The sequence below is a fragment of the Ceratotherium simum genome, chromosome 9, assembly GCF_057802395.1.
Source record: "Ceratotherium simum simum isolate JZ-2026a chromosome 9, ASM5780239v1, whole genome shotgun sequence".
Classification (NCBI taxonomy): domain Eukaryota; kingdom Metazoa; phylum Chordata; class Mammalia; order Perissodactyla; family Rhinocerotidae; genus Ceratotherium; species Ceratotherium simum.
Window position 1 is genome coordinate 33818502 of NC_141908.1, and position 17045 is coordinate 33835546.

Consider the following 17045-nt stretch of genomic DNA (forward strand, 5'->3'; position numbering starts at 1 on the left):
AGTTTAAATGCACAAGAGTGAGTAGGTAAAGGAGATTTTACCTAATTTGGAGAGAAAGGAAATGATGATATTGAAACATGGGTCAAAGCAGCTTGATAGTGGGGCAGACTTCAAGAGAAAGGAAATGAGTCCCACAGCTAAGTCACCCCTGGCAGCCCTACGCGTCTCTTATTGGATGGTTTGTTGCCGGATGGACTGCTACCAATCACAAGTCCTTCCAATGTGACTATTATTTTGAGTGTACAACAGCCATTAAGAATTTGGAAATCTGGGTAAGGCTGGGATGAATAACATCACCATGGCCAAATCTGGTGACCTTCATCCACAGCCATTGTCCCCTTGGCTCATGTTGTTATTCCACAAGGACAAACTCAGCCCTAGCAATGCTTTCAAAGTACCCAACAATGTCACCATATCCAACTGGAGTGGTGCAGTCCAATAGGCATATAGGCAGCCATCACCGTAATTCTAAATTTTCTAGTAGCCATATTTTAAAATGTAAAAAGGAATAGGTGGAAAATTAATTTTAATAATATATTTTACTTAACCCAATAGATCCAAAAATATTATCATTTTAACATGTATTCAATATAAAAATAAATAATGCGCTATTTTAAATTCTTTCTGTCATACTAAAGTGTTCAAGATCCAGTGTATATTTCACCTATAGAGGACACTCAGTTCATCCCATCACATTTCAAGTGTTCAATAGTCACATGTGGCTAGGGGCTATTATATTAAAGAGCACTGCTCTAAACTAACTGAGAAGTCTAAATTAGCGGAGAGAGTGATTATAGAGGAGTACTCACATTGCATACTCAAATAAGGTAAAAGAATGTTGCCTTAGTAAGATATTTTTTAAAATATGCTTTAAATAAAAACTAAAAATAGATTTCCTTTTCTTTCTAAATGACCACTTGAAAACAGCTTTTTCTTTTTCTTCCAAAAAAGATAAATCCTCCTTCCTCCCCAATCTTATTCACAATATTGACACATTCAGTGGGCCATCTCTTTATGGACAGTTCTAAAGTTAATTTCTGCTTAGCCCTGGGCAAAATTTCAGGTTCATGGTATTCCTATTAGCGAAATTTTACTGCACTTACTAGATCTTTTATCTAAATAGCCCTTGGTTATACAGTTAGGTAACCTGCAACATCAGATACTAAAAAACATCACTGAATAGATTTCATCATCCGTAACTTTTTTTGGTTCTCATTTACTAGAGACATACTTTCCCCAAAAATACTTAAGATAGAAATCTTGAGATTCCATCAAAATTCAAGCAAAAGACCAGACTGAGACTCAACTCCACAGAGGGCATGGAAAAGTATTTAAAAGCAGCAGTATCCCAAGAAAAGTGGCCTGATTTGGACTAATTTTAAATAGGAATTTAGCATGGTGTATTCATCAGTTGAACATCTGTCTCTCTGCATTCCCTGTCAGGGCTGCATTCCTCAGAGCTAGTTCACCAGCCTAAATATAGGCAGACTAAGCTGGCCTTAAAAGTTATGAGGTACGCTGCCCACTGCTGTCAAACTAAGCTATGTCCGAGAGACCGCTCCTGCATTCTTATTTTCTCTAAGTCTGTCTGAGGACATAAAACTATGCAGAATCTTCACACTGAATTAAAACAATCATATCAGCCATGGAAATGTGTGGTTACTTGGTTACGCTGTTAATATCACTCCCATAAGTCAAAATGTCAAATAACATTAGGCCATGGGTTCTGTTTTCAAAATGCAGCTTTCACATTTATCAACCATCTCATTCATCATTTGTCATTTATCAATCAACTGAGTCATCAAGTTGATTGAACATAAATTAACATGGTTCCATGATGTTAATGGATGTATTGCTTTTGCTGTAGTGTTTTTAGAGTCACATGCAAAACTACTCTGTAATTGTGTTGCATCTTTAGGTTCATCTTAGCTAGTTTCTCAGATGGTTGAGATTATTAAGCCGAGTTTTCAAGGGAAACAGTGTCCCAGCCCTATTTACTTACCTTGCTCACTTGATTGGTCACTTTCTTGGCAAATTCTACTTCTGGAGGATCCGGCAGAGATGTGAATTGAGTCCGCTGTTCAGCATGACCTTTTTTGTAGGCAATCTGACAAAATTAAAGACACGGATGCTCATGAGCCATAGAAAATCATTCTGCTTCCCATGTTCCATATGTTGGCGTTGTTTAGAAAGACTGTGTTTTCACCTTTATTTGAAGTCTTAAATTTTAGACTACATACCACATAACCATAATTTATCCTTTTAGACGTTACCTGCCCTTGCTCTCAGTAGTACTAGTGATTTTGATTTCTTTGAGTCTTCCCTATTCTCCAAGACTGTTGGCCCTAGATCTATTTCCTTCCACTCATCTCCACACTATGATTTGTGACTGAAATTATTCTCTTAAGCAGCATTCTCAACTCCCAACTTCTTGTCTTTACATCACACCTGCTGACAAACCACCCCCCCCCCCCCGCCCCAGCTCTGGATCAACTCAGCCACACACTTCCTCTGTTCTTATAATGCTGAGTGCTACTGGAGAAAATCCCACAAGTCTTTGGATTGGGTAATGATAACATAATAATTGGAGTTCAAAGGGAAACAAGAAGAAGGTACAGAGTAGAGAGAGAGAGAGCCTCTTGAGCCCAAGTCCTTAGCTTGAAATCTATGTGCCTAACCAATGACATATTCTGTGAACAACAGCTTGCTTGGAGCTCTGTGCCCAATACTCTGAATTTATGGTGTCCAATTGCCACTTTGCCTTTATGGAAGCTAGAACATCCCATTATGTAGCTCTGGTCAGTCTCTATTCCCAGTGGCTAGTTTAAACCCAATACTGTCCTTAAGCCCCCAATCAACTCCACATTATGCTCAACTTCCTCTTTTATAGAATAAAGAAAAACCATACACTTATTTTTCTCTATCCTCATCCCTGCCTCTCCCGCCTGCTGTATGGCTCAGAGAAGCATCTTTTACAGGGCCTGAGTCCTGCACTCAGGCTGCTCTTCCTCCAGTAGCTCTTTGTAACTGGCTTTATCAGTCAGCCCTCATCTTTCTTACAGCTTCCACTACTCCTTTGTCGTTACACCTTTCCTTCCGTCTGTAAAAGGCCTCTCTAGCCTTAAAATAAGTATGGTGTTCATTAATCATGCATCCCCTTCACTCTTGCTCTCCCTTTCTCTTCACCACTGACTCCTCTGGCTTTTTCTTCCATCAGTCTTGACCCCTGCCTCCAACAATGCAGACCTAGTCATAGATCCCCAGACACATGAAGCCCTCTTACGTCTCTGGAGCTCATACACGCTGCTCCCTTTCCCTGGAATGCCCCAACGCCACCTTCTCCCCATCAGCCTGCAAATTGCTACTCGTTCTCTGTGTCTCGGGACAAGCACAATTACCCCTCCTGTGTCCTCCCTGACTCAATGACCTTCTCCTGGGATCTCACTCAACTTGGCCCTTACCTCCTTAAAAAGAATTATCAGATGACACCGTCACTGTTGTTTACATGTCTGTCCCTCTTTGGACTGTGAGCTCTGAGATGGCAGAGAAGATATCCTCTCATCTGGGAACTTTTGTGGCCTGCACAGCACCTGACTGGAGCTAGGGTTCAATGACGGATTTCTGAGTGTGTGTTTTACACACTGAGGCCATTGGGGAAAGTCTGAAGAGGAGAATTACCCTCCCAATTCTTCACTATGCAACGGTGAGACTTGTACAGATTATTTCTCCTTCCACGTGGCAGTATTCTTATTTATAAAGTAAAGAGGTTGTAGAGTTCCAAGGTCCCAACCATCTTCTTCATGATTTAACCAAGTCTAACTATACCTTATCTTTATAATATCTACTTAGCGCATATAACAAAAGTTTTCATGGACATTAAATCAGTTTTTTAAATGTACCTATATTAATTCCACTGCTTAATTTCTTTTAAATAAGTGAAGACTTATTTAGGCATGGGGCAACCTGTATTTTCCATGGCTGACCAAGTCCTTAGGGAGAAAGTAACATTCTGCCAGGAGAAATGCTTATTAGGTATATGACATCCTGTCAAGGACTTTCAGAGAAATCAGATCTAGAAGTCCTAATTTCTCAGGAACCTTGGTCAGAATTCTGTCTAGTTAGAAATCTGTACTCTGGATCAGCTTAAAGACACTCTTAGTGTTTGCAAAGTCTTTGGTCTCTACTTAGATAATAATGAAAGCGTGATAGTTAAAGAGGGACACAGGAGGAAGGTACAGGAGAGAGAGAGAGAGCCTCTGAACCCAAGCCCTTAGCTTGAAATCTACATGCCCACCCCAGTGCTCTGTTCTGTGAACAATAGCCTGCTGGGGGCTCAGTGCCCAACAATTGCAGAAGTTCGTGGTGCTGCCAACAGTATTAACAGGCATGTCGGTAATCTGATACTTAGTGCATACTTGGTCTACAGTAAAAATAAAAGCCATACCTTAACCGCCAAGTCTTTCTGAGGAAGGGTGGGAAGATCTTACTTCATTGTTATGTATTCTCCTTCGTTATGTCTTCTATGGCAATATCTCAAAAAATGCGGTCAGATTTAATTGTTCAAAGTCCATAGCACTAGAATGGCATAGAGGTAACCCTTCATCTCTCCATTTTGTGGATAAAGGGAAACACTAGGAGATTAAGTGTCTTCTTGGAAACCTCTCCCCAGGCTTACATGACATGGCATTTCCTGGTTCCCCTTCAATTTCTCTGTCTGTTCCCTTAATCTTTTGCTGACTCCTTTCCAAATGTCCTAAATGTGGGTGTCCTCCAAAACTCTGCCCTTGGCCATACACTGTTCTGCCTCCCTCATACACTTTCACATCTTCACCTGTCACTTTTATTCTGATGACACTCAAATATTAATCTCTTGTCCTGATCTCACACCTATGCTGTAGTACTAAATTTCTAATTTATCTATAGGACGCCTTGATCTGAATGTTCCTTCCGTTATCTCAATTCTATTTGTCTTTTCACTAATCCTTCTTTACCAGTTGTACCCCTATACAGCCAGACTACCAGTGTTTGTCATAAACTCATCTGTGGCTCCTTTCTCTCTTTTGTCTCCATTATCCAATGTCATTAACACTTTTTAAATACTTATTACCTTCAGATTCCTTTCTTTCTCTTCTTTGCCCCGTCATCCCTCTGATCTGTCTACATTACTAAAATAGTCTTCTACAAATTATCACAATTTTTCCTAGTCCCAATCCACCATATTGTCCATCAAAATTTCTCTAGATTCTACTTTTATCATATTGTTTTTCACTCCAAAATCTTACGATGCCTCTTATTGCCCACCATATCAAGTCAAAGCTCTTTTGTCTGATTTTCAAGATTCTGCTGCCAGTTTCTTACATGTGCAGTCCTACCTTAGCACCCACAGCATTCACTTTCTTTGTCCCCAAAAGTCCAGACTCAGTTCATCCCTGTCTTTTTGTTTGAGTGCTCTCTCCTTGAAATGTCTTTCCTGTTCATCAGTCACTGCCCATTCCCTTGGGATCACCACCCTTACACAGTCTTCTCTGACTACTCACATGTGTCCTGTCTTTCACTTAGCAAGTATTAGATTGTAGTGTTTTGTTTTGTCTTGTTTTTACTGTTTTCTTATTGATTGATATATAACACTTTTTTCTTACCAACCTGATTATAAATTCTCAAGGGAAAGAGTGAAAACTTCTTGTCGTACTTTTCCATCCTGCCAGGTATGCATGCATAATTGACTTTCAATAAATAAGATTGATCAATTGATAAAAGTCACACAATATTATATATTCATGACATACAGAATCAAAAAGCTAATTTTAAAAGAGAAGTGGGAAGTCTCCACACATTAATATTGGTGACATGTAGGGGCCGGCCCCGTGGCGTAGAGGTTAAGTGCGCTCCGCTACTGGCGGCCCGGGTTCAGATCCCTGGCACACACCAGCACACCGCTTGTTAAGCCATGCTGTGGCAGCGTCCCATATAAAGTGGAGGAAGATGGGCACAGATGTTAGCCCAGGGCCGGTCTTCCTCAGCAAAAAGAGGAAGGATTGGCGTGGATGTTAGCTCAGGGCTGATCTTCCTCACAAAATAAAATTGGTGACATGTATTAGACGACATTAAAATTTTGTTATATCTTCTTTAGTTCCTAACTTGCCATCTGGAAGGATAGCAGTATATCTGTGCTATATTTTAACCAATTTCATGCAAACTGGGATAGAAAATATGTCTGCTAAATCTGCAGGTGATATCAAGTGAGAGGTAATAAAAATTAGATCTCAAAAGCTGTATACACCGTCAAATGAGTGTGTATAATTTCAGTTCAGGGCACGATAGAATCCTAAGATCCATTGGAAGTAAATCCCAATAAGTCTCAAGAGGCCAGCTGATTTGCTAAGTCCGTATTGAACGTAAGAGGTTCCAGGGATTTAGCTGACATTTGAATGAAAAATAACTTGTCATTTTGTAATACAGTGATCTCCTGAAAACTAGAGCAATAGCCTTTGAATTTTCAACATGGCCTCTAGCAAATCCAGGGGTCAAGAAATAAAGTACCTTAAAACAGGGGGAAGAGCTGGGCCCAAGGGATGCTCTCTGCTGCTGCTGCTTTCAATCCTAAGGACTCTATTGGGCTTTATAAGTTCCTCTAATAAACTGTTTTCAAGGTCTAGGATACTAAAATTCTGGCCAATGGAACTGCTGATTTTTTGCTAACTCTGAAATACCCTCCGTGTACACTGGTGACAAGAGCTCTGTGTGGGATAACTACACACACATGTTTGGACAAGTATGTCAATCGAGTCCCCCATGCAGAAAAAGGAGGACAACTACAATATAGACTTTATGATTAGGATAGCAAATCAAAATCCTTCAATAAGATTATTCACTTAATAAATTTGGGAAGGTGGCTACGATTCCAATAGGTTTTTTAAATGCCACTCTAGCGTCACAGAAAAACTTCAACTCCAGCCAAGGGGACAGAATAGTGCATGTTCTAGTGGAAAAAATATTGGTCATGGGATCACAAGACCAGGCTTGTAGTCTGGGCTCTGCCACTAACTGCGTATGTGACCCTAGACTCAAGTTCGTCCTATAAGAAGAGGTGACTAAATTATATCTAATATAAAGTATAAAATCTAATTTAAATTAGATATCACAAATTACAATGATTTTAGATATATTCCTCCTCAATAAGGGTATTCTGTCTTAAAGAACTGCAATGAGCAACCAGCCAGAAGATGTAATTCAAGATGTCCTGATTCCACACTCCCTAATGGTGCTGACTGCGTTTCACTTACATCACTGAGAGCTTTCTGGGCTTGGGCAACCCTCCTCAGCTCCGGGCTATCGTTATATGGGTAAAACAAACTTTTATCTGCTTCCCAGTCTTCAGTGTACAGTTTCTAAACCAAAAAAGAGTGAAAAGTTGTGAGACAGTGAAATCACACTTACATGAAATGCATAATCTTCAATTCATTCATCAATGGCACCAAGAACCAAGGGCAAGGTGGAGCAAAGGTAAGTGGAACTCACGGATAACCTCCCCCTTTCCATCCAGTCCAAGTCAGATTTATTAATAGCTTATCCCACTTCTGACAAATCTTACTTGCAGGAGGGCAGATGTGTCTGATTTTGTTTCATCTCCTTTCTGTCACTTTACCTGCCTCCTGCAACAAGTACTAATGCAAGTGTAAGGAGCCAGGAAGCTACCTAGTGCAGTTTCTGTCAACAGCCAGTAATATCCAAGGTATAGCATAGGGTCTACAGAAAAACTTAAAACATTTACTTTGTGGGTCTCTCAGAGCTGGATCTCAGGTGCGTCTTCCTCCTCCAGGACCTTCCTCAGGTCCCCGACAGGACCTTCCCCTCCACTCTGCCCAAGAGCTTTCTTCTCAGTTCCTCCTTGCCAAGCCTACCCCTGAAACCTCAGACGTCTCAAGGCTACTCACAAAAATATTGGGGCATCATACTCCTGATTATCAAGAGTTTACCAGGTATTCCTTTAAAGGACGTGGAGGGAGGATATAGGAAGAGAGAAGTGACAACGGAGCAGAGGCCCTTACCTTACTGAACATGGCTGTGTTCTTAACGGCTTGGACAAGTTCAGGGGCATCAGGGGGAAGCAGGTACTTATCCTTGGTGTCTTCCCAGTTCTGCTTGTATAAAACCTAGACAGAAAGAGCAGAGGACCTGTGGCTTGATGTGTCCCCCAAGAGCATGAAGATTTAGAAAACAAAGGAGAAAGAGTGCTGTGAAGATCTTTCATACCGAAGGTGTCCTCGCACAGAGGCTGCCGATGTGCCCATGTGTTACTATCATCAATTATGAAAACATTGATCATGTCAACATCCCATAATACTTTTCCTGCATTAGTAAGCTTTTACTTTGAAAAGTCTAATTTTTTTAACTAAATCATGACTCTAATTCTCTATAGATTCCTTTCAAAGGTTGCAACTTATCAGTCATTGGCTGATGTTTCTTTTGACTTACATGGTATTTTTAAATAGTGTTTTTAATTAGTTGCCTATATTTGAAATTTGGAGATTTCTCATAAAAATTCAGATCCCAACTTTTTTAAAGAAATAAATAAGAGACTCTGGGGACACCGGGACTGCATTTTGTGCAGCAACTGCCTGGAGCAAAGTCACAGGGCACAGGCTCTTCTGTACACCATAGCTCCTACGGCTCACTTCGGTCATCTGCGCAGCCTCCCTGACACGTGGGGGCGTTAGAGCTCCCAATGCCTGGGATTCGAGTGAGACTGGTAAGCAGGATCAGGCCTGTCCAGTCTTCTCCTCTAAGGCCAGGCAGAGGTAATACACATGCTATTTAGTTTCCCAGCCATCCATACCATGATCTTACCTTACTGACTTGCTGCGACACTTTCTTTGCATGTTCAATGTCCTTTGCTTTTTCATCTACATGACAAATAGTTTTAGCAACATCGCCATCTATTCGATACTTAACCTGCAGAAATAATGCACAATTAGAGTCCACGACAGGCATGAACATGTCAATATATTAAAGAATATCTTATAATCAAAGAGCATTGACCCAATCACTCTATGCCTGTATCACAAAGCAAAGTTTCTGCATTTTAGACAGAAAACTGTGATCTCCAAAGATCCGCAGAGCACCTGCATTTACTGCCTGTCTGCTTTCCTGGCTGAATTTCAGCCTCCCTATGCTCCAGCATGGGAGACCACAGCGAGTCGGAACTTCCATCTTATATAACCTCTTAAGCTAAATTGCTAAGCCAAGCTGTTAGAAATCTCTTTGGGTTCACATTAAGAGGAACATAATCTATGGCCAATGCTTCTTCTAGATTTCTGGAGTGGCTCACGGTAATTCTCCCCCTATTCTCTCCACACCTATTTAGAGCCCAAAATTCCTAGTGCTAGGCATATCTTTGCAATGTCTGTCTCCTTTATTTTAGCAGTGCAGCCCACCTCACTGAGTTGATCTTGTACTTTCTTGATTCTGCGAAGTTCTGGAGTATCGGTTGTGATGGCATATGGCTGTCCTTTTGCTTTCTCATAGTTCTCCTTGTATTTATTCTGAAAAGAATACCAGATATTAGCCTTAAACCTGACAAGACAGCAGCAGAAATTTCAGGCAATATACTCATCCCCATCTGATTAAAAAAAAATTCTGCAAGTTATGACAATTATCAGTTGTAATAGCTTTCTTTTTGTCTCTTACCCCGATCCTCAGCAAAAACTAAAATAGATTTGCTAATTGCTCTTCCTAGACATGGTTAGATATGGGAGACAACAGTTTTATTACAGACTATTGTCTTGGAAATGCCCTAAAATGATTCTCTCAATGTTTTTATTGTCTGAATACACACATAAAAAGCCTGAACCTCAATAATTTTAGAAAATAAACCTAGAAATTGAGTCAAGTATGAAAAGATTTGATTGCTAATACAATGCAAAAATATTCAATTCAGAAGCTGCAACTAAATCTCAGTGGTTTGGGTAGCTGAGACACCAGCTGAATTAATGGAAAGTCTGAATTGTGGACTATTTTGAAAAGGAATGCAATTTTATTATTTCTGCTAAACATATAATGAGTTCTTGCTTTAAAAATAATGTGTATAATTTATCATTATTAATGCCTCAAGAATACTCTTGAGTGGAGTAGTCAACAATCTAAATTGTACTATCAGTTTAGTTACTAAACACTTTAAAAATATTATAAGCGTTTGCCAACATTTTGTTCACACGCTCAGAAATTCTAGGCTATTAAGTGTCTAAATTAATGAGATTTTATGGCAATAAATTGACAAAAAAAATTTCTCTCTTTGCTGAATACTGCAGTGATAAAAGAGGCAAGACAATCTTGTTTTTAGAAATCTAAGTCTTAGGATCATTCAAGAATCTAAATTAGAAATTTACCAAATAGTCCCTAAGAGTTAACACTAAATCAAAAGTGAATATTTATTAGCCAACCACAATAGGACGCTTTTGACCAAAGCACTAGTCCTATATAACCCAATGTTTCCCCGAGATACTTTTCATTTTTTTCAAGCCACCAGAGGACATGCAATCAGGCCAGCAAGTGAGATCTCAGCCCACCATGGACAATCAACAAATTGAATCCATTTGAATGGGTCTCAATCTGCTGCCAGTCAGTGTAACTTAGAGAACTGCACACGGAAATTTAAGGACCAGGGACCATCAAGAGCAGTGATTCCCAGAGTGGACTGCACATTAGAATACCTGGGCAGCTTTTAAAACTCCTTCCACGTGGGCCCCAGACCCAGTCTGATTAAACCAGAATGGCCTGGGCAGCAGTAGTTTTAAAGCTCCTAGGGGATTCCAGTAAGCAGCCACAGTTGAAAACCACTGTCCTAGGGTACAATCAAACATTCCAATATTCAATTTCAGATGAGTTCTTAGTCTGATCCTGGTTTTCTAAACTGCATGTTCTTCTTCACTATACATCTCTTAGAGACCTTTTCACAGACTGTGAGCTAATCCACTTAAGAGGCATCCTGCTCAGACATAGTTTGAATAGATGTTATTTAGCTTCCATGAACTGATTTCAGTCTAATCTATATTTATGATTTCATTACTCTAGATTGGCTAAGTAATAGTGATTAAATACCAGCAAATGCTTTATATTTGGTCTTTTGCTTATTTTGCAGGAATAATTTGAATAAGGATGCTTTCCCTGATGCTGCAACGGTACCCGTGAATTACAGGAAAGGAAAACTCAAGAGTCACAAAAGCTTATATTTCTGCAAAATAAGTTTTGTCTTGTACACAAAATCCAGAGAAACAAAATCCAGCCAGCTTCCAAAACAGACTTGGTTGAGATTAGTAATTTCTCAATAATAAAACCAGATTAGCAGAAGTCAGTTGAAACTTACTGTGCTAAACAGATTCTGCATTTTCTGACTGTGTGCAATGTAGGGGGTCATGAACTTGGAAGGGTCGATCTTCTTCCGGATAACTTTCTTTCTCTCCACTGGCTTTGCCAGTTCTGGCTGTGCCAGCACTGATCTGGAAGGCTTTGATTGCCCATAGTCAGATGTTGTTGTCGTAGTTTCATAGAAGTGTGTTATTGTCTGAAAATTTGACATGTTGTTCAACATAGTTATGAAAGCAAAAACTACGATACCAGGATCCTGCTATTCTGACTTCAAGTCAGACTTAGATTCCTGGTGTTACTTCTCCATATCTAAAACAAGCCAAAGCAGGAAATCACACACTAGAGCCATTTGAAGGCACATTATGTTACATATGCTTAACGCTGGTTGTTCAAGATTGCATTGCATGGAGTAAAAAGGTTACTCCTTAGTAATTTGCAACGTTACCTTAAAATTCCATTTGCAGAAAATAACTCACTTTAAGGTAGGATAAAAACCAGAAGTAAAATATTCTTAAACATTTAAAAATCTTCTTAAATTGGGGAAAGTAAAAACAAACTTGGGATCAGGGAACAAAAGATTAAGACAATCAAGTAAAACTCAAATTCTAAACTTTTAAATGAATCTAAGAAAAAGTCAGTTGCTTGTTCTGCAGGCATTAGGCACTCTCCCCTGTAGTATCAGACAAAGAATAATGAACTTTAAAAAAATGAATCACATCAGGGCCGGCCCCGTGGCATAGCGGTTAAGTGCGCACGCTCCGCTGCTGGCGGCCGGGGTTCGGATCCCGGGCGTGCACCAAGGCACCGTTTGTCAAGCGATGCCGTGGTGGCATCCCATGTAAAGTGGAGGAAGATGGGCACAGCTGTTAGCCCAGGGCCAGTCTTCCTCAGCAAAAAAAAGAGAAGGATTGGCATGGATGTTAGCTCAGGGCTGATCTTCCTCACAAAAAAAAAATGAATCACATCAATATTACAAGTGATTACCATTCTCTTGGCTTAGTCAGTTAATTAATGTGAACTAGAGTGCCATTTACACTAATAAATGCTTAGGTGGACGAGAATAATGATGACAATATAGTGGGGTAATTATCCTCACAGCAGTCCTGTGTATGTGGTAAGTGGGAAATTACTGTTTCTTATAACAGGCTGTAGTGGCAGAAACTAAGGCCCCAAGTTTGGGTTTAGTCCAAAGTTAAAAATACTATATGTAAGAAAAGAAGTTAAGTAGCCAAGTCTTCAATCCATCTCATAGTATAATTTCCTTCACAGCTAATGTCATCTGCACAAGGGAAGAGTTCTAGCATCAATTATGGAAAGAAAAACCTAAGTAATAAGGAAATTATACATCTAATGACAACTCCCCGTAGTGTTGTCAGATCATTGCTAAGAGGCTGCTTTCTGCTTGTTATTGCTCACGTATGGTTGACCTTGAGAAACTAACCAATTTACAGCATCTACAGATGTTAGTTTTCATGCAGTCACAGGCTCACTGAGCAGGCTTCAGGGTTAGCCATCCATATCACTGCTTGCAGTGCTCAAGAGAAACTGGTCCTTGCAGAAAATGAAGCATGAGTGAGGTATTTCACCTTGAAACAAAGTTCCAACTTGGAATATTTATGGGAATGGCTTTCTCGGAATTCCTAATGTGCTAAAATCTGACTAGCATTTCATGGCATCATCAGGGACAAAGGCTTGGAGGCACCATCCTGTTGGCAGAGATGGTGCCCCTCAAGTTACAACTCTACACAATAAAACTGCTGGTCCCCATGCCAACCACAAGTCCAAGGCCATCTCTTTGCTGCAGTCAGAGGGTGGTGACAGCCACTGACATTACTCTAATTAGCATCACCTACCCCAAAAATAACACTGAGCAATGGGGGAAAGCAACCTGCAGCCATCTTGGATATGTTGAATAGCAAAAACAGTGATGAAATCGATCAAACAGACAACATTCATTCTCGTACCACCAGCTGCTGGGCATACACAGGTGAGTGCTCCTCCCTCAGATGCTCCCTTTTGCCAGCTCTGTGGCCCCGGGAGCGTGAGAGAGGAGCAGGCTCTTCCTGCTTTAATGAGCATGCAGTTCATGCAGGTGTGGGCTGGGTCTTACCTCCCTCGGCTCCCCTTCGTAGACTGTCTCTTCTGTGTAGTACTATAAATAGAGCACAAAGGTATCATCATGAGAACCAAAGCAGAAATCACCTCGAGTCTGCTTCAGCTGAACCTCACAGGTTATTTCACTAGCCCAGTTAATTTGCTATATCTGTGGGAACAAGTAGCCGAGGGAGCCTGTCCATACTTAGTGAAACTTCAGGGGAGCTAAAGTGAATGCCATCAGACTGGACAAGGGGATGCAGAGTGATGAGAAAGGTGTCTGAAGCTGGTTATTAATCAGGGGAAGCTATTTTATTTGGGACAAGTAAAATTTTTTCTTATGGTAACTAAGATTGAATTTGCTGAGAAAAAAATATAACAACAATCTCGTGAGTTTGTGGGTTGGGCAGAGAGGAACTGTGATAAAACTCACTGTTTGCTAACTAGCAATAAAACAAAACAGAAACCTCAGCGTGAATAAAATTTTTAAATGGATTGTATCATGGAAATAATAGATCCATAGGTGTATATACACCTCAATTATCCCTATACCACCCTGACTACTAAGTAATGAGAGCTTCCTCCAGAGTGATGGGTGAATCCTTTCCAGTAGTGTGGTGGTGCTAAGAGGAAAATTTACAAATGTCAAGGGGAGAAGGAAAAAATGAGAAGATTCCTCATCACAAAATGGGGGAAAGTTAGGCAGCAATTTGCCTCTGACAGCTCTAAGGTGCTTGCAGGCTGGATCTGAAATCAAATCTACTTTTGTTGTATTTCTGACATCACCAGCAATAAATAGACTCGGATAGGAGCTGGCTGACATTTCGTTTCAGATGCGTAAGGAGAGTGGAATCTTGCCCTTAGTCTCACCCAGAAAGCTGGGTGAACAGAAGGAAAGACTGGTTTAGGCCAAGGCACACAAGGAAAGGGATAAAAATGAAAGACTTGGCTCATGTTCTCAGTCAACAAAATGTATAACATTTTATGCTTCATTTTTCTTTTCCCTGCCACCAAAACATATAGGAAAAGGGAAAAACACTAAATGCAAAATTTCCCTCCGAGGCCTCCTTTCTTCCTCCCTTGGTTGGGTGAACTCTCATCAAATTACTTAACCATTATCAATAGGCCACATGCTCTATTTCACTCGCGGAAAAATTAGTGTAAAACTTGCCTAATGTCCCTCACTCTTGCATTTTCTTTGCTTCTGTACTATTTCTTTTTTTACTTGAAATCTAATTCTGTCTCTGTGTCCTTACACATAGCAACAGAAATCACAAGCTCTAAAGGCACAGAATATTTCTCTTTTACATATTTGTGCCTTCATCACATGGGAAATATCATTTGGACACTTTAGAAAATACTATTTGATGCTGATCCACATGGAACTGTTCCTCTGGCCACACAGAACATCAGTGACTTGAGAAGAAATATTAAACTAAAATGAATGATTCACAACTGTTTTGGATTTTCTCAGCATCCAAATAAAAGCAGCTCTTTGGAAATTTTACCTTTCCTGGGCTCTCACCATTGGTAAATATATCTTAGAAATAAGCTTATAAAAAAGGCAACATTATCCAAATGGTTGGCATTAACTTCTATGCCAAATCTCAGTTTTTTTTTAGATCTGTGCCACTAATTAGATAGTACACCTGTGCTTCTTTTCCTTTCTTTCAAATTTTGTTTAAGTTTGAGTAGAGGGTCACAGCACAATTTTATTTAGATGTCCAAGATCCCTAAGAAATATATTTTTAAAGCTAGACTATTTTCTCTAATCTGCCACCATCCCATTCTCATGGCATCGTTTTTGAGGTCAGAGAGACCTTGGTTCTGAATTTCTGGCAGGAAGTCTATAAGTTTAGCACCTGCTGGTCAGACCCAGAAGCAGTAATGGGAACAAAATGGCAAGGATGAGAAGCCTAAAAATAGCCCCTTCCATTTTTACGACATCTAGTTAAATCAATCAAGTCTAGCACTAAGGACAATTTTCAGTGACCGATAAATACAATTATTTTAAGAAAGGTAAGGATATTTAAGTGGGAGGCTAAAAAGTATTCCTGGTATTACCATCATGGAGAAGGCAATTTAATTTATAATTGTGTTAGTGTTTGCTAGTGATTATTCTGACCCTTAGGGGTGTATGTAAAATGCACACTAGTGATAATATTGAACATTGAGGATGTGGCCTTTGGCGTTTAAACCAGAACAGTTGAATGTTATATTGTATGAGATTTGTTCTGTTTTTTTTGTTGTTGTTTCATATTCTTCAGTAATAAAAGCAATTTCATTTGTAGAATAAAATAAAATTTTGTTCATCTAAATATAGACTGATCCATAAAATAATCTGCCAAAAAGAAATTTTGGCACTTTCATTTGAAATTTGATTCTGGGTTAATTTCATTCTTATTAAAAAGCACGGATTTTCAACACTGCCTCCAAGTGTCTCGGGCACTAGGAGATTTTCATGTGTTTAGATCATCATCATTAATTGGTAATTATTAAGCACTTTCAGATTCAAAGGCAATGTATTTATATGGATGTGAAGCTAAAGGCAAGAGCTGGTGAAGAAAAACCATAACATGATAAAAACAAAATTATATAAAATAAACAATTAACAACTTTGTAAAACATGTCAGACATCCACCAATAATCAAGATGCCCCCTATGGTCTTTGCTCTTTTTCAAAATTCAAATGCAAAAGCTAGTCTTGTTCCCTTGGATATATATAATGGAGTTGGTGGGAAAGTGTGGCTCCTACTGTCACTCAGAAGCAACACGAGTTTATTTTTATATATGTGTGTATATGCACATATATGTATTTATAAAATCTCATATAAGCGTATAATCTCATATATATTATTCTGATCATTTAATCCATATTGCCCTATAGATAGGCTAGTTAAAGCAAAGAGTAAGTAGTTCTTTTTCCTCTTTTGCTATGCAGGCACTAAGAAAAAGAGTTTAGTTTTCAGAATTTTCATCTCCTCCGTCCCTTTGATCAGGGGGTTGGGAGTTGGGGAAGAAGGTAGTTTAAAAGACAAATTAAAATCCACTTTACTCCACACTTTGTTTTTCTGAGAGTTTAAAGAAAAGCAAAGGTGGGAAACAGCGATATTTCTTTTCAATTCTAAATCCCACATAATTATAGTGAAACTGAACGTAAAATATTCCTTTTTCATGCTTTAATGATGACTCCTTGTGAAGTTATAATAGACAATGTATTTTTCGAATGATTAATTCACCTACAAGGCTTTGATTGTTGCTACATAAAATACTTTGCTGTCAGAGTTGGGTTTTTTTAATCTTACCTCCACCACCTCCTCATATTCGTCGTCGTCTGCCATTTTCCCAGAGTAGTAGGGGCACCTACAAACTTTTCGTATTCCAGACAGATGAAAATACATTAGAATCTCTCCCCAGGACTGAAATCATCTTATAACACTACAAAAACAGGATTTAAAACTAATCCATTCTACACAGTCATACACTTTTGCAGGCTAAGTGAGAGAAGACATTTAAATACAGGTCTGAAAAACTGAAGCTTCAAATTTCTTTCTCTTGATTCCTTCAGGAACGTGTTGGGTATTGCT

General features: G+C 39.4%; 1 protein-coding gene across 9 annotated transcripts in view; it reads right to left on the reverse strand.

Moving 5' to 3' along the window:
* Positions 1 to 16799, reverse strand: part of NEB (nebulin) — a 234736-nt gene extending 217937 nt beyond the window's left edge. For all 9 annotated transcript variants that reach the window (XM_087435203.1, XM_087435204.1, XM_087435201.1 and 6 more), the window contains exons 1-8: positions 16764 to 16799; positions 13475 to 13516; positions 11363 to 11560; positions 9435 to 9542; positions 8848 to 8952; positions 8049 to 8153; positions 7284 to 7388; positions 2003 to 2107 (exon numbers count right to left, since the gene is read on the reverse strand). In XM_087435203.1, coding sequence (XP_087291329.1) covers positions 2003 to 2107; positions 7284 to 7388; positions 8049 to 8153; positions 8848 to 8952; positions 9435 to 9542; positions 11363 to 11560; positions 13475 to 13516; positions 16764 to 16799 — 804 coding nt within the window. The remainder of the gene's footprint in view (positions 1 to 2002; positions 2108 to 7283; positions 7389 to 8048; positions 8154 to 8847; positions 8953 to 9434; positions 9543 to 11362; positions 11561 to 13474; positions 13517 to 16763) is intronic.
* Between the last annotated feature and the right edge of the window lie 246 nt (positions 16800 to 17045).